Genomic DNA, 25,212 nt, shown 5'->3' with positions numbered 1-25,212 from the left:
TATTTGTTTGATTAGGTTCATATATAACATCCTATATATATCTCATCAATATTAAGTTGATGGTTAAGTTTGACCTGTTCTAAAAGCACCACATTTGTTTTTCCCCTCCCCCATTTTATGTATATGATACCATATTTTATACCCTTTTATTTTGTGAATCCCTTGACTGATTGTTATAGCTCTAAGTGGTATTTCACTGCTTTTGTGCTTTAATCTCCATCCTGGTTTTATAAGTAACTAATCTAATACTTTTATTATGTTTTTATTTACCAATGAGTTTTTTCCTTCCATAATTTTCTTACTTATTGAGGCATGTTTTAATGTAGAAGAATTTTTTTCCACTGCCAATTCCCATAAGCCCTTTGTATCATGGCCACATAAAACAAATACTCTTTTCCTGTTCTTTTTTTTTTTTTTTTCTTTTCTTTTTTTTTTTTTTTTTTTTTTACTTTATGAGGAAAAAAGCTTTTATAGAGAGCTAGGAGTAAAATGTAAACACCATCTACAAATTGAACATCTTATTAGAGAGAGAGAATCATAGTGAAATAATAATTACCTTGTGATGATTAAATGTTTTGGATAGTGTACAGCCTGCAAAGCAAGGAGAAAAATATGCAATATTATCTCTTCCACAGACAGCAGAATAAAATGAAGATGAGCATTTACAATGAGAATTGCAAGGAGCTGTCAGGTTTCCCAAGTGTCCTGTTCTGTGAAAAAAAAAAGAATTAATGTAATTATACCACAGTATTATACTTATAATGTATATATCAGGATATCAATGAAATCCATAAAAATATGATTATTGAAATAATTTCTTTTTAACAGGTTTATTAAGGACTAACTCAATATGTACAATGAACATATACAATCTGAAATTTTTTGATATATGTATACACTTGTGAAATCATCACCACCATCACCACAATCATGTTAACGAACGATCATCACCTCCAAAATTTCATTGTGCCCCTTTGTAATACCTCTGCCCCTGCTCCCAGCATCTGCTGGTTTCTGTCATTATTCATTAATATGAATTTTAAAGCATTTTATGAAATGGAATCATACAGTATGTACACTTTCTGTCTGGCTTCTTTCATATAGTTATTCTTTATATGATCTTTGTATGGTGATATGTCTCCGTGTCTCAGTAAATACTAAGGTGGAGGAATCATACAGTAGGTGTTCATATAACTTTTTGAGAAACTGCCACTTTTCCAATTTGGTTGTGTTATTTTATATTTCCACCAGCAGTGTATAAGGGTTTCAGTCACTTTCAACATTCCTCATCAACACTTAGTATAATGAGTCTTTTTAAATTTAGACATTCTTACAAGGATATAGTAGTTCATATTATGGTTTTTAATATTGCCTTCCCTGATGAATAAAGATGTTGGCCATCTTTCCATATGCTTGTTTCTCATCTGTATATATTTGGTTAAATGTCTGTTCAAACCTTTTGCCTGCTCTTATTATTTTCTTTTATTAAGCATTGAAATTTCTTTACATATTCTAGAAGCAAGTCCATCAGATTTATGATTTTCTTTTGTTTTGGATTTATGACTTTCAAATATCTTCTCACAATCTATGGCTTGTTTTTTTCATTCCCTTTAACAGAGACTTTCAAAGAGCAGAAATACTTTACTTTGATGTAGACCAATTTTTTTATTATTATTATTTATTTATGATAGTCACAGAGAGAGAGAGAGAAGTATTTTTTTAATTTTTTTTTTATTATTATTTATTTATGATAGTCACAGAGAGAGAGAGAGATGATGTAGACCAATTAATCAATATATTTCTTTATGGATCATGTATTTGGTACCATATTTAAGAAAACTCAGCTGAACCCAAGTTTACAAAACATTTTCCTATATTCTTGGTATTTTATATTTTATATTCAATCTACAATCCATTTTAACTATTTTATGTGCTACATGATATAGACCAAAGTTCATATGTTAACATATAGATATCTAATTGTTCCATCATAGTTTGTTAAAATGACATATATTCTCTACTAAATTGTATATGCATCCTGTCAAAAATCAATTATCCATTTATATATAGGCCTATTTCTGGACTTTCTATTCTTTACACTAATATATTTGTCTGTATTTACAAAAAAATACTATTTTCCTTATTATATTAGCTAAAACTCTTGAAATCAAATTGTGTTTACCCTCCACTTCTACTCATCAGAATTGTTTTTTTTTTTTTTTCTAGGTCCTTTGTATATCATATGAGTTTAGGTTACTTATATAATATCTAAAAGAGAAAGCCTGTTGGGATTTTTTACTGTGATCACATTGAATACATACATCAATTTGAGGAGGATTAACTTCTTAATATATTGAGTCTTCCAACTCATGAACATGGGATATCTCTCTAAAAATTTAGGCTTTTGGGGATCCCTGGGTGGCGCAGCGGTTTGGCGCCTGCCTTTGGCCCAGGGCGCGATCCTGGAGACCCGGGATCGAATCCCACATCGGGCTCCCGGTGCATGGAGCCTGCTTCTCCCTCCGCCTGTGTCTCTGCCTCTCTCTCTCTCTCTCTCTCTCTCTCTCTGACTATCATAAATAAATAAAAATTTAAAAAATAAAAAAATAAAAAAAAATAAAAATTTAGGCTTTTAACTTAGCTCAGGAATATTTTTTAGTAATGTGAATTGGGCTATCATATCTGATGTTTATCATTAAGTGTTTCTGCTTCTTGATACTACTACTACTAATGGCGTTTTTATGTATTATCAATTTCCAGTTATTGGTAGGTAGTATATAAAAACACCATAAATTCTTGTATAATGATCTTTTCTTCTACAGTATTTCTTTTTTCCTAATACTGTTAGAACTGGGAGTTTTTTTGACACTAATTTCTGCTTATTTCTAGGTTGTCTGTAGAAATACTCTGAATTCTTGCATATCGACCTTGTGTCCTACAAACTTGCTAAGCTCATTTTTTCAGTTATAGTGCGTTTTGGATTTTCCATATAGACAATTGTGTCACCTTCAAATAAACACAATTTTACTTCCAATTTTCTTATTGGGATGACTTTTCTTTCACTTACAGTATTATAACGGTTAGAATATCCACAATAGTGTTAATATAGAAGTGCTGAAAAGTAGATATTCTTATTATACTCCTGGTCATTCAATGTTTCACCATTGTCTTTGCTCAGGCTGCTGTAGCAAAACATCATAGATTGGATTAAACAACAAATGTTTATTTCCCACAGTGTCTGTGTGAGCTCTCTTCCCAGATTGCAGACCATCACCTTCTCAGTGTATCCCCACATGGCAAATTGAGGGAAGTCTTTGGTTTATTCCCCTCTCTTATAAGGACACTAATCTCCATCATTATGGGGAGGTTGGTCTACCTTCATGACCTTATCTACACCTAATGATCTCCTTAATCCTAATCCTACCACAGTGGAGACTAAGACTTCAACATACAATTTTGGTAGGAGGGGAAACATATTCATTCCATAATAATCACTAAGTGTAGTGTTAACTATATTTTTCATAGTTCCCTTCCATTCCTAGTTTCCTACTTTATCAGGAATAGATGTACTTTATCATGTGCCTTTTTGGCATCTATTATGATAATGGGCTTTTTTAGTTTATTAATATGGTGGATTATACCAACTGATTTTCAAATATTAAAGCAGCCTTGCATTCCTTTTCTTTTTATAATTTTATTTATTTGACACAGAGAAAGCGAGAAAGAAAGTACAAACAGGGGACGTGGCAGGCAGAGGGAGAGGGAGGAGCAGGCTCCCGCAGAGCAAGGAGCCCAATGCAGAACTCAATCCCAGGACCCTGGGGTCATGACCTGAGCCAAAGGCAGACACTTAAGTGACTGAGCCACCCAGGCGGCCACCTTGTATTCCTTTCATAAGTATTGCTTGATCATAATTTATTTTAATATGGGGGAGGTTTCAATTTGCCAGAATTTTAAGAGTTCTTGTATTTATGTTCATGAGAGAAATAGGTTTATAGTTCTCTTTTCTTACAATGTCTTTGTCCAGGTTTGATGTAAAGATAATGCCAGTTTCATAGAATAATTTGGAAAGTATGTACTCCCTTTTAATTTTCTAGAAATTGTGCAAAATCAGATATTGTTTAAATATTTGGTTTAGTTCTTCAGGAAAACCATTTGGGCCTGGAACTTTCTTTGTCAGAAACTGTTTAAGTACAAATTTGATTTATTTATTAGAGACATATTATTTTTTTCTTAAATGAGTTTGTGTCTTTTGAGGGATTTCCCTATTTCATGGAAGCTGTCAGATTTATGGGCATAAAATTGTTCATAATATTACCTTACTATCTCTTTAATATTGGTGGAATCTACAAAAATATCACATCAGATCTCTAACTCTTGATATCAGTAGTTTTCTCTCTCTAGAGGTTGAACAATTTTATCAATCTCCTCAAAATTTGACCTGATTATAATTCTTCCATGTTTTTTTCATCTCTATTTCATTAATTTCTATTCTAATTTCTGTTGTTTCCATCCTTTTACTTACTTTGGGATCATTATATTTGATGTTTCTAGTTTTTTAAGGTAGAAGCAAATGTCATTGGATTGATACTTTTTTTCTTTTCTAATATTAGGCAATATACATTTTCCCCTAAGTACTGTCTTAGCAACACTCTATAAGTTACTCTATAAGTTTTGTTACATGTATTTTCATTTTCATTCACTTCAAAATACTCTACAATTTTTCTTTTGAAAAAATTATTTGAACACAAGTTATTTAAAAGTTTGTTATTCAGTTTCCAAATATTTGGGACTTTTCCAGAAATCTTTTTTTATTCATGTAGTTCGAATTTAATTTGATCATGGTCAGAAAATTCCATTATATGATTTAGTCATTTAAATTTATTGATACTTGCTTTACAGAATATGGTTTACTTTGGGTTTCCAGTGCTTTTCAAAAGAAATGTATTCTTCTTTGACAGGTAAAATTTCTACAAATGTCAATCATGTCAAGTTGGCTGTGTTATTCAAATCTTTTGTATGATCACTGACTTTTTTTGGCCTACTTCTATTATTAAGAAAATCAAAATATCTGATCACATTCAGGAATTTCTATATTTCTACTTGCAGCTTTTGCTTCACATACTTTAAAGCTCATTCATGAGGTTCACAAACATTAAGACTTGCTTGAATTCTTAATGAATCGACCATTCTAGCATAACATAATCACCTTTTTTATTCCTAATAGTATTTGCTCTCAAATCTACTTGGTATATCATACTCCAGCTTTCCTTAGATTTCTGTTAATGTCATATATCTTTCCCCATCCTATTACATATAATCTACTTGTGTCTATAGTTGAAGTACATTTCTTTTATACAACATTGATAGTTGGGTCTTGCTTTCTTTAAAAAATCAAATTATACAATCTCTGCCTTTCAATTGAAATATTGCAACATTTACATTTTATGTGATTACTATAATAGGTTTGAATCTATCCTTTCTGTTCTTCTTTTTTTAACTCTTCTTTGTTCTCTTTTTTTGCCTAATTTGAGATTAAACAAATGTTTTTGTAAAATTCTATTTTAATTCATGTGTCAGTTGGGCTTATTAACTGTGACTGTTATTTTAGTGGTGCTTCAAAGTTTATATTATACATATTTAACTTAACACAATCTACCACTGTGTGATATAATGCCTCTTCAAGTAAATCCATATTATATATTTATCTGTTTTAAACAATTATTTTTAAAGGGATTTAAATAAGAAAAAAAATACCTAGATAATTACCATTTCCTTTGGTCTTCTTTGCTTTTTGTAGTTCTTATCTGGTATCATTTTATTTCAGCCAGAAAGACTTTTAGACATTTCATGAGGTGTAAGTCTATTGTTCAAATATTATTTACATTTTTAATGTGTAAAATTATTTCTCCTTTTTTTTATTTCTCCATTTTTTATAGACATTCTGACTTGGTACAAAATGTTGTTAATTTTTTCTTTCAGTACTTCTAAAATATTTTCCTACTGTCTTCTTATCTGCATTGTTTCTGATATAAACTATACTCTTAGTCTTATCTTTGGTCATTTGTATATGAAGTATCACCCCACACACACTACTTTTAAGATTTTTTTCTTTACACTTGAGAGATTTATTATGTAGTATGGTGTAATTTTCTTCATGTTTCTTGTTCTGAGGGTTTGCTAGGTTTCCTAGGTCTGTAGGTTTACAGTTTACATGAAGTTTTTAAAATTTTTACATTTCTTCAAATATTTTTCTTTCTCCAAGGCCCCTCCTCTGGAGATTCCAACTATATATATATATGTATGGTCAGCCACCTGAAGTTGTCCAACTTATTGATGTTTTGCTTTGTTAATTTTCTTGTCTCTGTATTTTCCATTGGATGTTTATTGTTATCAATTTCAAGTTTATTTAATCTTATGCAAATGTCTAATCTGTCATTAATCTCATACGTAGTATTTTTCTCAAACTTCATGGCTTTCATTTCTATATGCTAAATTTGGGGTTTTAAAAATAGCTTTTACTTAACTTTCTGAACATATGGAATAATTATATAATAACTGTTAACTCTGGCAATATTAGCATCTACTTGCAGCTTTTGCTTCACACATTCTAAAGCTCATTCATGAGGTTTACAAACATTAAGACTGATCAATTGATTTAGCTTCTTATTATGAGTTGTATTTTTCTGCTTCTTACAACATTTTACTGGATATTGAACTTTGTAAGTTTCAATCTTGGATGTAGAATATTTTTTTAAAGATTTTTATTTATTTATTCATGAGAAACAGAGAGACAGAGACACAAGCAGAGGAGAAGCAGGTTCCATGCAGGTATCCCAACATGGGACTCGATCCCAGGATCATGCCCTGGGCCAAAGGCGGTGCTAAACCGCTGAGCCACCCAGGCTGCCTGGATGTCGAATATTTTTGTATTTTCATTAGTATTTTTAAGCTTTATTCTGTAATGCAGCTAATTTACTTGGAACACTCTAATCTTTTTTAGTTTGATAGCCATATTTGATAGGAAGGGCCAGAGTTTAGAATTAATCATTAACCACTGTTGAGACAAGATCCCTCTGTATACTTTATGTACTGTGATTTTTGAGGTTTCATAGTTTGACGAGAATGGAAATTATTCCCAATCCTGTGTGAATGGTGTACACTATAATTCTAATTCTCTTGATGGATTTAGACTCAATAACTTTCTTCACACATATCCTAGTTACTACTTTGCTGAATACTTAAGGAGGTCTTCTGTATATTTGTCCTCTAGTACACAATCTTGTGAATTCTAGCTGTATTGGTCTCTCAGAACTCTCAGCTCCATTCCCTCAACTCAGAGAACCAGCCAGAATCTGTTTCATTCCCATTCCCTGTGCTTTGATCTTAAAACTGTGGAAGCAGTAAGCTGGAGGAACTGCAGGCTCACCTTGAATGCTTCTCTCATGTACCACTGCCCTTCACTGACTGATTCCAATGTCTTGAAAGCCACCATTTCTATTTTTGTTGAATTTTTGGTTGTTTTGGTAGGAAAGGAAATCTGTTATTCCATCTTGGCTGGAAGTGAAAGCCCAGAACAATTTCCAAGTATAAATTTAGAATGAAGCCAAAGGGTCTTATTTCATATTACTAATCATTTGGAAAACTGCCTATAGTTCAAAATCATTTTAGATTATTATATTCTGATTTATAAACTATATATTTGAGCAACTTTAGTTTTACAGAATAATTGAGCATAAAGAGAGTTACCATATACCTCTTCTCCCTCTACACACAGTTTCAGCTATTAGTAAATTCCTTAGTGTGATATACTTTTTACGATTGATCTTATCATATCAGTTATTACATCAGTATTCCATATGCTCAAAAGGTTAAGCAGAAGATATTTCTAAAAATTCAAACCAAATTGCCAATAATTTTGCCTTATCCAGAATGTCATATAGATGGAATCATACAATATATAGCCTGCAAAATGGCTTCTTTCGCTTAGCAATATATTCATTTAAGCTTCCTCCACATCTTTTTGTGGCCTGATGGCTGATTTTTTTTATCACTAATAATAGTCTATGTATGGTATACTACAGTTTACCTATACACCTACTGAAGGGTGTGTTGAGTGGTTAAATTTTAGCCATTATGAATGAAGGTGCTGTCAACATTCACTGACAGGTTTTTGTCTGAACATAATTATTCAATTCATTTGATTAAATACCTAAAACCACAATTGCTGAATTGCATGGCAAAACTATGTTTAGCTATATAAGAAACTGCCAAAATGCCCAAGTGACTTACCATTTTATATTACTAATTGCCACAGATGTCTTTGTTATTCCACATACTCACTAGCATTTGGTTTTGTCAGGTTTTTGGATTTCAGACATTTCAATAAACGTTCTGTGGTATCCCATTGTTGTTTTAAGTCTCTGCTCCTTGATGGCCTATAATACTGAACATATTTTCATATGCTTATCAGTATCTAGTATCTGTACAGCTTCCTTAGTGAGGTGTCTGTTTAGACCTTTTGGCCATTTTAATTGGGCTGTTTCTCTGTAAATTGATGACTTTTAAGAGTTCTTTCAATATTTTGGATATATACTGTACCAAATATGTATTTTTCTCATGCTCACTTTGGCAGCATATAAACTAAAATATGTATTTTTCTCCCAATTTGGGCATTGACTTTTAATTCTATTAACAGTGTCTTTCACAGAGAAAGGTTTTAATTTTAATAACATTTAACATGTCATTTTTTTCTTTCATGCTTTTTTTTTTTTTTTTTTTGCACCTGAAATGTCATCACAAAAGCCAAGGTTACCTAGATTTTATCCTATGTTATCTTTCCGAAGTTTTTTAGTTTTGTGTTTTATATTCAAGTCTATATCCATTTTTAGTTCATTTTGATTTAATTTTCATGAAGGCTGAAAGTCTGTTCTGTCTGTAGATTTTTTTTTCTTTTCTTTCTTTTGTTTTGTTTTTTCATGTGCATATTCATTTTTCTAGCACCATTTCTTGAAAAGACTATCTTGGTTGCAGTCCAATATGGTGACATAGGTGCCTCCAGAACTCATCTCCTCCCAAAGACACACCAAATCTACAGCCACACAGAGAAATTCCCTCTGAAAGAAATCTAAAAACTAGCTGAGTAAATCCTACACATTGGGCAAATGAGAAAATACCATCACCCACACTGAAATAGATAGGAAAACCTGAAACACAATTTTACCATAAACCATACCCTAGGCACAGTGCCTAATAATCAGGAAGGACCTCCCAACTAACAACTTCTCCCTAAGGAGTAAAGAGTATGGACACCACATCTAGTGTGCCAACTTTTAAGACTCACACCTGAGTGGTGGGTCCCCAAAAACACTTAGCTCAAAAAACCAACAGGCTTGTATCCAAAAACAGGACTGTAGTAAAGAAGAAACATTTAATGGGCTCTGCAGATTCACCATGGCTATCCTCCCAAGGCTCAACACAGAAAGAGAAGGCAAAACATGTCCATCTGTATCTTTACATGAAAGAGGCTATTTGCATACTTTAAAAATCACTACCTGAGGGTCAGACTTCTAATTTAATACATATCCAGGAACTCATCACAATCCTCCCAGGGAAAGAGCCCCTTGATGGTCTGACTCATAACCAACAGGGCTTGCAGAGTTCCATAGTACTGAAACAAACAAAGAAATGGTTCTAAATCAGCTATTCCCACAGGGTTCGGTGCAGAGGGAGCAGGACCTACCAACATTTACAGAACATTGCATCCATAACAGGAGAATACATATTCTTCTCAAGTACATAGGGAACATTTTCCAGAATAGATCATATAGAAGTCTACGAAATAAGTCTTATTACATGTAAGAAGACTGGAATCATATCAAGCATCTTTTTCAACAATAGTATGGAACTAGAAATCAATGTCAACAAGAAAACTAGAAAATTCACAAATACGTGGAGATTTAAAAACATGCTACTGAACAACCAATAAATCAAAGAAGAAATCATAAAAGAGATTTTAAAAATACTTTGAGATAAATAAGGTGGATATTGAACATACCAAAATCTATGGGATGCAGCAAAGGAAATTCTGAGAGAAGTTCATGGTGATAGATGCCTACATTATGAAAAAGGAAAGATCTCAAATAAATAACCTAACTTTACACTTCAAGGAACTAGGAAAACAACAAACTAAGCCCAAAGTTAATAGAAGGAAGGAAATAACAAAGATCAGAAGAGAAACAAATGAAATAAAGACTAATAAAACAATAGAAAAGATCAATGAAACCAAGAGCTGTTTTTGTTTTGTTCTGTTTTTTTAAGATTTATTAATTCCTGAGAGACAGAGAGACAGACAGAGAGAGAGAGAGAGAGAGAGAGAGAGACATAGGCAGAGGGAGAAGTAGGCTCCTTGCAGAGTCAGATTCAGGACTCGATCCCAGATCCCGGGATCACACCCTGAGCCAAAGGCAGATGCTCAACCACTAAGCCACCCAGGTGTCCCAAGAGCTGGGTTTTTTTTAAAAAAAGATAAATGAAATAGACAAACTTTCAGCTAAACTTGCCAAGAAAAGAAAAAACAAGAGTCAAACAAATGAATTATGAATGGAAGAGGAGACATCACAAATGACACAACACAAATACAAAAGATCATAAAACATGACTATAAACAATTACATGCCAACGAGTTGTTCTTTCTTGCTTTCATCTTTTCCTCTTTTTTTGTTTTTGTTTTTTGTTTTTTGTTTTTTGTTTGCTTCCTCTGGGTTTATTTTATGACATTCCATCTTCTCTCATCTGTTAGCATAGCAATTATACTTTTTATTATTTTTTACAGATTTATTCACTTGAGACAGAGAGGGAGAGAATGTGCATGCACAGGGGAGGGGAGCTGTGCAGAGGAAGAGAGAGAACCTCCAAGCAGACTGTCGGCCAAACACAGAGCCCGACAGGAGGCTCAATCCCAGGACTCCGAGATCATGACCTAAGCCAAAGTCAAGAGTCAGACACTCAGTCGACTGAGCTACGCAGGTGTCACAGCAATTATATTTCTTAAAAATGTTTCAGGAGACACCTGGGTGGCTCAGTGGTTGAGCATCTTCCTTTGGCTCAGGGCATGATCCCAGTTCAAGGATCGAGTCCCACTTCGGGCTCCCTGCATGGAACCTGCTTCTCTCTCTGCCTGTGTCTCTGCTTCTCTCTGTGCCTCTCAGGAATAAATAAATAAAATATACTTTTTTAATGTTTTAAGTTTCCCTAGAATTCCCAGAATACAAGCAGGTTAAGTCTACTTTCAAATAACATTATACCACATCATGGGTAGTGCAGGTACCTCAGAAGAGAGAATTTTCAATTTCTCTCTCATCTTTTATAAGGTTTCTGTTATCCATTTCACTATACAGCAACTATAAACATTTAACATCTTATCACCATTATTATTTTGAACACAAGTTCTCTATTACACCAACTGAAAATAAAAAAATGAAAATTATACCTTCATTTATTCATTCTCTGGTGTTCTTTTTTCTTTATATAACTCAAATTTCTAACTCATGTAATTTTTCTTTTTTCTGAAGAACTTCCTTAAACATTTCTTGCAAAGCAGGTTTACAATCCCCATATATTTTTGTTTATCTAAGAGTATCTTTATTTCTACTTCAGTTTTGAAAGACAGTTTGATTGCATACACCATTCTAGGTTAATGATTTTTTTCAGTCCTTTAAATATTTCATTCCACACTCTTCTTGTTTGTATGGTTTGTAAGATAAGTCTGCAATAAATAATCTTCAATCCTCTACCAGTGAGTTTCTTTCTTCTGGCTTCTTTCAGGATTTTGTCATTATTTTCTGATTCTATAGGTTGAATATGCTATGCCTAGTTGTAATTTTGGGGGTATTTCTCTTTCTTGGTATTCTCGGAGCTTCCTGGATCTGTAGTTTGGTGCTTGCAAATTTTGGAAAATTCTGTCATTATTACTCACTTCTATTCTCTCTTCTTCTACTTCTAGTGTTTATGTCATAAATTTGTTATACCTTTGTAATTACAGCACAGTTCTTGCATATTCTATTCCAGGCAGGGTTTTTTGTTTGTTTGTTTGTTTTTTTGTTTTTTCCATCTTTTTCTCTGTATTTTTCAGTTTGAGAAGTTTCTGCTGATCTATCTTCACAGTCACTGATGCTTTCCTCAGTTCTCTCTAGTCTACTGATGGGCCCATAAAGGGATTCTTCATCTCTCTTAAAGAGTTTTTGCTCCCTTAAACTTACTTTTTTGTTTGTTTGTTTTTTCTTAGAATTTTTTTCTCTTACTTACATTTACCTATTTTTGCTTTCATGTTGTCTACTTTTTTCCATTGGAGCCCTTAGCGTATTAATCATAGCTATTTTTATGTTCCCAGTCTGATCATTCCCAAACATCTGCTATATCTAAGTCTGGTTCTAATGCTTTCTGTGTTTTTCAGTCTGCATATTTTCTTGCCCTTAGAATACCCTGTACTGTGTGGTTGAAAATCAGACAGTATATATCAAGTTTTAAAAAAAGAGGTAAATAGGCTTTTATGTATGAGGTTTTTATGTTTATCTGTCTAGGAGTTAGGCTGTGTTTAAAGTTTGTTGTAGCTATAGGTGACAAAGGCTTCAGTTTCCCATGGTATCCTCATTCCGTCTTCCCAGTTATCTTTGGGTTTCCCTAGAATCTTTTTACTAAATAGAGTGTGCCTTGCAGCTCTCTCAGTTGTGCTTCACTGTTATAAAACTAAATACCTATTGATGTGGTGGTAAAATATTGTTGAGGGAAAGCACTCTAAAATCATATGATTAAATCTTAGATTTTGTGTCTCTTCCACCCCAGTGGGCCTGATCTCTAAGCTGTCAACTTCAGAAGTTTTCTTAGCCTTTTTTCTTCTTCCCTATGAGAGACAGGAAAGTTAGAAAAGAATTGACTTGTCTGATTGTCTTCCTTTTTAAAGTTTGATGGGAAAATTATGGAAAGTAGTTTCCTACAGGATAGGCTTTTGTTACAGACAGCAGACTTCTCTTGGGCATATTTCAAATGGTTATTTTCCCTCTCCTGCCCAAAACACAGGACAATTTTTTTCCCCTGTTTCTACTCTGAAAACCTAGTAGAGCACCTGGATGTAAAAGGCATAAAAGTGTGTGGAGTCCTACAACTGGGTCGCCAGGAGATTTCAACTCTCAAGTTATCCCATGTTCCACCTCCAGTAATTAATCAAGTGCTGTTTAATACTCAGTTCCAATGGCTTCTGCTCCCAGTAAACAATTCTCTCTATTTGCCTATCTCTCCATTTAGGGGGACAGCACTTTGTCCGCTCTACCTCTGCTGTTAATTTTTTGTTGTTGTTCAACTCTTTTCTTATTGTGAGGATAGGAGTGATGACTTACAAGCTCTTAACATATTGGAGTAGAAACTATAAGTCCTACTGTTCTTTATTGTTTTTCACAATACTTAATAATATAAAAACAATCTTAGTATGCAGACCATATAAACAGGAAACATAGATAGATATGTACCTAAACTATATATACATACTTACTTTTCTACTTTGAGCTGATATTTTACCACTCTATTTAAATTGTATAAGTCTTATAAACACAGAGGTCCTGTATATATATATATATATAGATAGATATAGATGGATATAGATATATATCTTTGAAAAACTATACCAATGTTATATTTCTTTGCTTTCAATAGTTACTTATGTTTTAAACTTAAGATGAAAAATTAGTCTACTTACTAGTATATTTATTACTTCTTTTACTCTTCCTCTATCCTTTAAGTTTTCCTCTAGGATTATTTTGCTTCAGACTTAAAAAATACTTAATAATTTCTTTTAGTGCTAATAATAAATTATTAGTTATCCTTCACCTGAGAATATCTTTACTTCATTTTTATTCTTAAAGGATATTTTCACTGGATAATAACTTATGAGTCATCAGTTTGTTTTGTTTCATTTTTGTCTTTCAGAATTGTAAAGATATTGTTTTACTCTCTTCTGAACACATGGTTTCTGAAGAGAAATTCAGTCATTTGTGTTACTGCTCATATCAAAATTGTTTTAACATTCTTATTTGATAATGATGATATCTGGGTCCCCTATGGTCTGTTCTATTATTTGTTTTGTCTCATAATTTTTGGCATTATCTTTTTTTTAGAGTGTTGGGTCTTTCTGCTGCTGGGTAAAGTGCTGGATGACCAAATTCATCTAATTAGTGGCCAAATTAACTCCTGGCTGGGTTACAGTATGCTTGGAATGTCCTCACTCTTACGTCTTAGCCTTAAAGAGATATCAGTTGAGAATACCTAGTGTCCATCATGGTTCCTCTCTTCACTGTATTCTAAACTCACTCTTACCTACAGAGTATCACAATAGTGATAGAATTTTCCTCTACCTTTTTAAAGATTTCTGCTTGATTTCAGCCTCTTACAAACGTATTCAGCTTCAGCAAATGTATTGAGTGAAAACCCAAGAGTGTTGTCTCATTTGTCTCTCTCTCTTCTGATATCCTGCTCGACACTGTTTTCGACTCTAGGTTGACACATCAGTCACTAATGTATGCTGATTTCTTGTCATCTAATAGGTGATTTTTGTCCAGACCTTTGCCCAAATTCTCAGCTTCTTGCTAGTATTGAGAATTAGCAAATATCTTTAAAAGTATCCAACTGCAGAAAGATACTTCTTAAGGGTCTGCCTCATTCCAGAATTTTGGCCTTTGAATTCCTATTTGCCTAAACAATCCTCTGATGCCTTTAGACGGGTCTTTAAACTTGACTCAGTATTTTTATAGTTGATCTCAGTGGGCCTATAGACCTGCCACAAGCTACCTACTCCATTGAAGATAGAACTGAAAATCTTATTCTCCTTACTTATTTTACTTGCTCAGTCCTAAGGTTTTCTATTTGAATTCTGTTCCCCTGTGTTAAATATCAATCTCTGCCAAGTTCTTTGAATTTTTGCATGGTTACCTTAAAGGAGACATTACTATACCATACTTTCAGATGTACTTCATTTCTATTCTTTGATGTCTATAAAAAGGCAGACATACCAATTCAGGAACACAAGGTAAGGCATTGTATAGATAGTATTGTCTCCTAGTTGTTAGCCACTTTAATACAGAATATGATTTCTAGGTTCTGAACCATTTCAGTGCTTTTTTTTATTAGTACTTTATGAATACATAAGCAGCCGTATCACAAGCTACCATCATGATATTTCTGCCATTATTATGAAAGGTGAAAGTATGCTTTATGTTTCTTTTACATGTTGAATAATTCCAAGAATGGTATAAACATATTGGGTTACTAGATAAATAATTATTAACTGAGAAATACATTGTTGGTTTGAATGTAAAAATCAAATATACAAAATAATATTTACCCGTCATAATCTTCATTGATCCCAGCAAATGGTACTGGATCACAGTGTACAAAAATTACAAACCCAAAGAATATAAGTGATATAACAGATGTAACCATTACAAATCTCATAAGGGCTTTACAAGACATGTGTAACATGGAAGCAATGGTACCTCCCAGAAGTTGGCCAAGTGCACCTCCTGGAAATAAAACAAATCCTAAAAGAAAGGAGGAGGAGGAGAAGAAAACAGTTAAAAAAATAGTCAGCTAAAGATAGTACAGAAAATTCATATGTTGATGCAATCCCTCTGCTCCAAACAACACAGATTTAAATAAAAAGACAATGAAAATTTACAGGCATGAAAAATATCTCAATGAACCTGAACCTTAAAAGAAGTACTAATTTGGGAATAGGGTTGAAGCTAGAGGCCTAATGGAATGATGGAGAAATTTTGCTCCTTTGTGGTAATGGCATCTAAGATAAACCCAGAACTTAATCCATGCAAAACAGAAGACAAGAACTGTCTTATTCAGAACTATTATTGGATAGCTGCCTGGATTTATAGTTTATAGCAAGAGACATGCCCATGATAAGAGTTCAGAAACAGATTCATTACAAAAAATTAAACTAAGCCACCCACTGGTTCTGTGAATGGGTGTGCAATATTAGAAATCTCACAACAAAGTGGGATTTCAGAATAGCCATTATGAGAAATAGTTTTCTTTTCAATCAAGCATAAAGGGTTAGAGGCAAGCAGGAGGAGTAAGAGGAGGATGTGGAGGAAGAAGAAATATAATTATTTATAAATATAAGAAATATATAATAATTGGAAAATATTCAATCATATGAAAGTAGCACAGTGAACGCATATATCAATGTAATCTCCTTTGCTCTAAACATAAAGTGGTAGATTTACATAGTAATATAGCAAAAGAAATATAAGGCAAAAAAAAAAAGAGTCCCATTAACAACAGATTAAATTGATATCATTGAGAGTCTGTGGGAGACTTGTAAATACTGATTTTAGGATGCTCAAAAAGATAAATGACAGTATAACTTCCATAAAAATGAAAAATAAATAAAAAGTCAAAGGAATTAAATAAGCTCAGATGAACAAAAAACAGTAAATCTAGACATTTAAAAATATAATTGTTAAAATAAAAATGGAAGTCCCAGACCAGAGACATTTGAAAAGCTTATAAATTGGATAAGAACATCATTATTCATCCCCTGTGTAATAAAAGAGAGAGAGAGAGAGAGAGAGACAAAAGAGAATAACCAAAACAAGTAGTTAAAAGACAATGAATACAGTGGAGAAATATGGTTAACATGACTCAGTTGAACAAGGTCAAATTCCAAAGTAATAAGCCATGGTGATAATATGCACCCTTGAAAAGATTTGTTGAAAATGTCATTTTACTTCTGTGATCTTCCTTCTAAAATCCATAACCAGGGGCAGCTCTGGTGGCTCAGCAGTTTAGCCCTGCCTTCAGCCCAGGGCCTGATCCTGGAGACCCAGGATCCAGTCCCACATCCCTGCAGGGAGCCTGCTTGTCCCTCTGTGTCTCTGCCTCTCTCTCTCTCTCTCTCTCTCTCTGTCTCTCATGAATAAATAAATAAAATCTTTTTTAAAAAATCCATAACCAGGGCGCCTGGAAATTTTAAAAAATAAAACCCATAACCACTGTCTAATCACAGGGGGAAAAAAAATCAGACAATTCCCAAAAAAGGAACATTCTAAAAAATACCTGACTAGCACTCCTCAAACCAGCCAATGTCATAAAAAAACAATGGAAGACTTAGAAGCTGTCAAGCCCAATAGAATTCTATGACATGACAACTAAAGATAATGTATCCTGAGTGAGATCCTGGAATAGAAAAAAGGACATTTTGTAAAAGCTAAGGAGATAAAAATATTGACTTTACTTAGTATTATATTGGTTCATTAATTATAACAAAACTACTATACTAATGTAAGATGTTAATAAGAGGGGAGACCATGACTCAATGGTTGAGCATCTGTCTTTGGCTCAGGGCATGATCCTGGATCATGGGTTGGGAGATCCAGTCCAACACTGGGCTCCCTGCAAGGAGTCTGCTTCTCCCTCTGCCTGTGTCTCTGCATCTCTCATGAATGAATAAATAAAATCTAGAAAGAAGAGAAAGAAAGAAAGAAAGAAAGAAAGAAAGAAAGAAAGAAAGGAAGAAAGAAGAAAGAAAGAAAGAAAGAAAGAAAGAAAGAAAGAAAGAAAGAAAGAAAGAAAGAAAGAAAAAGGAAGGAAAGAAGGAAGGAAGGAAGGAAGGAAGGAAGGAAGGAAGGAAGGAAGGAAGAAAGAAGGAAAGAAAGAAAGAAAGAAAGAAAGAAAGAAAGAAAGAAAGAAAGAAAGAAAGAAAGAAAGAAAAGCAAGCTATGGAAACTAATACTCAATGTGAACAGTTATCTAAAAAGAGAAACAAAACCATATATTTAGAAACTAAAAGCTTTTCTCAATAAATATGGCTTAAATGAAAATATGATACTTATAATTTAAAAATACTTAGAACAGAAAAATAATGAAAATTATACCTAAGTGGATGAGGTGCTACTAAGGAAAATCTGTAAATAATTATACCACCATGATAAGGTTGTTAGAATTAAGTGAGTCAATATTTAAACACTTAGAAAAGTATCTGGCCACAAAGCAAACATATGAGTATTTGATAAAAGGTAGACATTTACAAACAAATTCTTTAGAAAGCAAAAAAGTACAAATAAATAGAGTGGAGGCAGTATTTATCAAGAAAATTGTAGGAATTGGAACTGAGTCAGCAGACTTCAGAGAAGTAAGCCTGTGGGTAGGGAAATCAAGAAGTAAACCATATTTTACCCTAGAGTCTCAGAAATTAAGGGCAATGAGCTACCACTAAAAAGGAGGGGGATAAAGGTAAAAACAAGGGGAATGGATGCCAGTCTATATAAAATGTTAGCTCCAAGTCCTATCTCCATCTCTACTCCATATAACTGACCCAGGAAAAGACCTTTGGTTTATTCAACTTGAACCAAACAACTATTGGATTTGGGGAAACCAAGCACATTTGTGAGCAGAAAACTGAGAACGCAACTCAGCTAAGAAAATATTGGCTGTCAGGCCAATTGCACTGGGCGATAAGAAAATCCTGGATGCAGGGATTTCAAAAACTAAATGGCCAGCTCTTTGAAGCCTCTCCCAAAAGGAAACTAAACAGTTGAAAAATCAACCAATGCACAGAATCTCCAATCAACTTTTTACGTAAAGATTTCACTGGTACATAGAAAAGTACACAAATCACAATTGTACATACTTACGAGTTTTCAAAGTGAATGCTCCTATGAAGCCACAACCCATATAAAAAATCCAACATTGCCAGAAGATTAGAGGTTCTTTCATGCACTTAGAGGATTTTATAAAATATGGATCATAAAGTATAAGTACATTAAGGCTTCTTTTGTTTGGTATGATCTTTGAAAAATTCACCCACGTTTTTATATATGACAATAGATGATACCTTCTCATTGCTAAATAGCATTCTAGAATATATATACACCACAACTTACTCACTGTGATATTGTGAATTGTGATGCAACTTTAAAAATTCATGTACATGTCCTTTTTAAAAAATATGCATTTCTTCTAGGTATGTTCTTAAGAGACAAACTTATGTTTGGTATATAACTAGGAGTGGAGGTCCTGAATGAGGGAATATGTACATGTTCAGATTTTTGTGATATTGCCAAACAGATTTATAAAATGATTAAGCCATTTACACATTTACCAGTAGTGGATAAAATGCCACCACTCCACATCCATACCAACGTGTATTTCTCTTTTTCATTTTAGCCATTGTGGTGAATGAATAATGGTATTGCCTTGTGGTTTTAATATGCGTTTCCTTAAAAACCAATGAAAGTGAACCCACTTTCATATGAATAATGTCCAGTGGATATCATCTTCTATAGAATACTTTTGTCCATCTTTATTGGATTACTTGACTCACTACTGATAGATATTTTTACATATTTTAGACTTAAGTTCTTTGTAGAATATTTCTATTGAAAAGATTGTCTGCTTTCATTTTTACTCCTTATGCTGACATTTGATGAACACAATTCTTAAATTTTAATTTAATACCATTTTTCTCCTTTATGGTTATTATGTGATTTCTGTCCTATATAAAAAAATCTTTGTCTTCTCTAAGGCCATTAAATAATTTCCTATATTTTATTCTAAAAAGCTTTATAGTCTTACCATATACATTTAGATCTACAATACATCTAGAATTGATACTTGTGTTTGTAGTGAGGTAGAGGTCAAGATTTACCTTTTGCATAAGGATACCTAATTGACTCAATGTCATCAAAATCTAAGTGATCTATTTGTTTTATTTATCTTAAATCTACATTGTTGAGGGTATGCCCATGTATAACTGTTTCATCTGCCTCACTGGCTGACTGTCCTGTCATTATAAATGATCTTTTCATAACAAGTAATGCCTCTTGCATTGGAGAATATGTCATTTAAAATTACTATAGTTATACCACCTTTCCTTCTGGTTAGCATTCACATACTAGAACTTTTTCTATCCTGGACTTTCTACCTTTTCATTTCCTCATATTTAAGGAGTATCTCTTGCAGGTAACATACTGAATTGTCAGACTAATCTGAAAATCTTTATTCCTATGTAATATAATTACTATTATATTTATCAGGCAGCAATTCTCCATGTATCTCATGTTTATCTATATCTAGCAAGCAGAATCCCTGATTTATCTTTGTTCTATCTTTTCAGGGATATGGGTATAGTGAAAAAACAGCCTTGGATAATAGAGATAGTGTTCTCCTCAAGAGAAGAAGGCAAGTTTGCTCATAGTTTTGGAAAACAGATTATCGTGTCCCTCCTAGAATTAAGAGAAGATACATTTACTGTCAAGTATAACAAAGATAATGTTTTCTTCTGGATCAAAAGGTGAGCATGATTACTGTCTATCTATTACAAGATTATGTTCCCCCAGAGTTGTACCCACATTCATTACCTAACTTGCTTACACCATGCCCTGAACCCCCAGACTTCAGCAGATCCACCCTTTCCAGTCATATTTACCTCAGTCCCAGGGCTGTAGGTCCCTTTCTCCAGAAGACTGGTACAAATCTTGACAACACCATACCTTCTAACTCATATGTTTTAGGGGCCTCAGCTCCAGCAAGAGGAGTACGCCCTGTGGAAGCTTGAGGTGTACCTAGTTAAAACTGTTCCCCACCTTGACTGGGGACTGCACACTGCACACAACAGACAAAGAGAGCCTCTGAACTTGACTAAACTGAAGGGAAAATTAGCCAGGACACAATAGTTGGGTACATGCAACACACACAGGAAGCATTCCTGAAGTGCCAGGTTCTGGTCAACATAAAAGGACTCTGCACTGCAGAGCACTACAGGACCTCTTCTTCATAAAGCCATTACTTTCAAAACTAGGGGGCAGACATAGAGAAATGGACACAGAGAGTTAGACAAAATGAGGAGACAGAGAAATATGTCCCAAATGAAAGAAGAGGAAAAAACAAAACCACAGCAAGATATCTAAGTGAAACAGATAGAAGTATATGCCTGATAGAGAATTTAAAATAATGATCATGAAGATACTCCCTGGATTTGAATAAACAGTGGAGAATATCAATGACACCCTTCAAAAGTGATAGAAAACACAAAGAAAGAACCAATTAGAGATGAAGAACACAACAAATTAAATTAAAAATACACTAGATGGAATAAATAGCAGGATAGAAGAAGTGGCAGAACAAATTAGAGACTTGAAGAACAGAATAATGGAAAGTAATCAAGCTGAGCAGGTGAGGTAAAAGAAATCATGCAAAACGAGAATAGACTTAGGGTACTCAGTTACTCCAACAGGCATAGTAACATTCACATTATAGTGATTCTAGAAGAATAAAGAATAGTTGAATATTCCCTAATCTGGGAAAGGAGTCAGTTATCCAGATCCAGGAGGCACAGAAATTTCCCAACAAAATCAACTCAAGATGGCCACATCAAGACACACAGTAATTAAAAATGCAAGAAGCAGTGATAAAAAGAGTATTTTAAAAGCAGTAAGTAAGGGCAAGGGGAAGCAGTAGGAGAAAAGAAAACAGTTACACACAAGGAAAGCACCATAAGGCTATCAGCAGATTTTTCAGCATAAACTTTGCAGGCCAGAAGAAAGTGGCATGAAAGGAAAAAATCTACAGTCAAGAATACTCCATCTAGCAAAGCTAACATTCAGAGTAGAAGGAGAGATAAAGGGAATCGCTGGGTGGCTCAGCAGTTAAGCACCTGCCTTCGGCCCAGGGCATGATCCTGGAGTCCTGGGACCAAGTCCCACATCAGGTTCCCTGCATGGAGCCTGCTTTTCCCTCTGCCTGTGTCCCTACCTCTCTCTCTCTCTCTCTCTCTCTATCTCATGAATAAATAAATAAAATCTTTTAAAAAAAAAAAGGAGAGATAGAGTTTCCAGACAAACCAAAGCTAAAAGAATTCTTAACCACTAAGCCAGCCCTACAAGAAATGTAAAGGAGATTTTGTGAGAGAAAAACAAAAACAATAAGAGTAAGAAAAACAGGAAGTGTAAAAAGCAGTGAAAATAAGCATATCTGTAAAAGTCAGTCAAGGAACACACAAAATACAAAGATGTAAATTATGATACCTTACCAAAAACATGGGGGGAGGAGAGGATGAAGAGTAAAGAACAAGCTCAAACATATGTGACCATCAACTTAATATAAACTGCTATATGCAGAAGACGTTATATACAAACCTAATGGTAACCACAATCAAAACCCATTAATATGCAAAAAAATAAAGAGAAAAGAACCCAAGTATGAACTGTGAGAGAAGAGAGCAAAAAAGAGAACTGATCAGATGAGAAATACAAGAAAAACCACAAAACAAGTAATAAAATGGTGATAAATTTATATCTATCAATAATTACTTTAAATGTAAATGGACTAAATGCTCCAATCAAAAGACTCATCTATATTCTGCTTACAAAAGACTCAGGTATCAGATGGGTATCAGATGTAAAGATACTCACAGATTGAATGTGAGGGGATAGAGAAATATTTATCATGCAAATGGGTGTGAAAAGAAAGCTGGGGTAGCAATACTTTTTTTGGACAAAATAGACTTTAACCTGTAACAAGAGACAAAGAAGGACACTCTATAATAATAAAAAGTAAAGTCCAACAAGACCTAACAATTGTAAATATTTATGCATCCCACGTGAAAGCAGCCAAATAAATACCTAAAAGGTTAATAAAAAACATACAGGAAATAAGCAATAGTAATATGGTAATAGTAGGACACTTTAACACCCCACTTACAGCCCTGGACAGATCCTACATACAGAAAACCAACAAGGAAACAATGGCTTTGAATAACCTGCTGGGCCAGGTAGAGTTAACAGATATGTTCAGAATATTCCCTCCTAAAACACCAAATTATAATTTTTTTCAAGTATACATGGAACATTCTCCAAAAGAAATCACATATTAGGCCACGAAACAATCTCAACAAATTCAAAAAGACTTAAGTCATACCATGTATCTTTTCTGACCATAATACTATGAAACTAGAAATCAACTACAAGAAAAAAAATGTGGAAAGACCATAATACACGGAGGCTAAATAACACACTACTCAACAATGAATGGGTCAAGCAAGACATCAAAAAACAAATCAAAAATTACATAGAGAAAAACAAAAATGAAAACACAATAGTCTAAAATCTTTGGGAGGCAGCAAAAGCAAATTTAAGAGAAAAGTTCATAGTAATAAAGGCCTACATCAAGTAGCAAGAAAAATCTCAAATTAACTCCCTAACCTTACACCTAAAGAAGCTAGAAAAGAACAACAAACAAAACCCCAAACCAGCAGAAGGAAGGAAATAATAAAGATAAGAACAGAAATAAATGATACAGAAACTACAAAAAAAAAAAAAAAAAAAAAAACAGATCAATGAAACCAGAAGCTGGTCTTTTGGAAAGATAAACCAAATTGACAAACTTTTAGTCAGATGCAACAACAAAAAAGGACTCAAATAAAATCACAAATAAAAGAGGAAAAATAACAACCAACACCACAGAAATACAAAGGATTGTAAGAGAATCTTATGAAAAATTATATGCCAACAAATCATACAACTTAGACAGGAAGGGCCAATTCCTAGAAACATACTCTAACAAAACTGAAACAAGAAGAAAAAGAAAACTTGAACAGACTGATTACCAGCAATGAATTTGAATCAGTAGCCAAAATACTCCCAAGAAACAAAAGTCCATGGCAGGATGACTTCACAGGTGAATTCTACCCAACATTTAAAGAGTGAATACTTGTTCTCAAAATTTTCCCAAAAAAATAGAAGAGGAAAGAAAACTTCCAAATTAATTCTATGCAGTCAGAATTACCCTGATACTAAAACCAGGTAAAGAACTATGAAAAAAAAGAACAAAAGGCTAACATCCCTGATAATATAGATGCAAAAATACTAAACAAAATATTGGCAAACTGAATTCAACAATAAATTTAAAAATTATCCACCACAATCCAGTGGGATTTACTGCCAGGCTACAAAGATGATTTGATACTCACAATTCAATCAAGGTGGTAATCACATCAATGAGAAAGGATAAAAAACATATGATCAAAAAATAAATTAGAAAACCATATGATCATTTCAATAAATGAAGAAAAAGTATTTGACAAAGTACAACATCCATTCATGATAAAAGCCCTCAACAATGTAGATTTAGAGTGAACATATCTCAACATAATAACAGCCTTAAATGAAAAACTCATGGCTAACATCACCTGCAATGGGGAAAAACTGAGAGCTTTTTCAAGGTCTCAAGGTCAGGAATAAGACATGGATACCCACTTTCACCACTTTTATTCAATATAGTATTGGAAGTCCCAGTCATAGTAATCGGACAACAAAAAGAAATAAAAGGCATCCAAATTGGTGAGGAAGAGGTAAAACTTTTCCTATGTGCAGATGACATGATACTACATATAGAAAACCCTAAAGACTCTACCAAAAAATTATTGGAACTGATAAATTCAGTAGTCGTGATATATAAAACCAATCTACAGAAATCTGTTGCATTTCTTTTTTTTTTTTTTTTTTTTTTTTTAAATCTTTTTTTTTTTTTTTTTTTTTTTTAATTTATTTGTGATAGTCACAGAGAGAGAGAGAGAGAGGCAGAGACACAGGCAGAGGGAGAAGCAGGCTCCATTCACCGGGAGCCCGACGTGGGATTCGATCCCGGGTCTCCAGGATCGCGCCCTGGGCCAAAGGCAGGCGCCAAACCGCTGCGCCACCCAGGGATCCCATCTGTTGCATTTCTATACACAAATAACAAAGCAGCATAAAGAGAAGTTAAGAAAATAACTTAATAAAATAAAATAAAATAAATAAATAAATTGCCATTCCAATTGCACCAAAAATAATAAAATACCTAGGAATAAGTTTAAATAAAGAGGTAAAAGACCTGTAGTCTAAAAACTATAAAACATTGATGAAAGAAATTGAAGATGACACAAAGAAATGGAAAGACATTCCATGATCATGGATTGGAAGAAGAACAAATATGGTCAAAATGTCCATATTACCCAAAGCAAACTACATATCTAAAGCGATCCCTGTCAAAACACCAACAGCATTTTTCACAGAGCTAGAATGAACAATCCTAAAATTTGTATGGAACCATAAAAGATCACAAATAGCCAAAGTTACCCTAAAAAATAAAAGCAATGTTGGAGGTATCACAATTCCA

The 25,212-nt window shown here is 33.6% G+C and overlaps 1 protein-coding gene across 1 annotated transcript in view; it reads right to left on the bottom strand.

The window, feature by feature from the left end:
• The window catches only part of SLCO6A1 (solute carrier organic anion transporter family member 6A1), a 95,791-nt gene that overhangs the window by 30,111 nt on the left and 40,468 nt on the right, over positions 1 to 25,212 (bottom strand). Inside the window, exons 8-9 of the mRNA XM_041751091.1 lie at positions 15,392 to 15,587; positions 557 to 710 (exon numbers count right to left, since the gene is read on the bottom strand). Coding sequence (XP_041607025.1) covers positions 557 to 710; positions 15,392 to 15,587 — 350 coding nt within the window. The remainder of the gene's footprint in view (positions 1 to 556; positions 711 to 15,391; positions 15,588 to 25,212) is intronic.

The sequence above is a fragment of the Vulpes lagopus genome, chromosome 4 (genome assembly GCF_018345385.1).
Source record: "Vulpes lagopus strain Blue_001 chromosome 4, ASM1834538v1, whole genome shotgun sequence".
Lineage (NCBI taxonomy): Eukaryota > Metazoa > Chordata > Mammalia > Carnivora > Canidae > Vulpes > Vulpes lagopus.
This window is presented reverse-complemented; position numbering and strand designations above follow the sequence as displayed.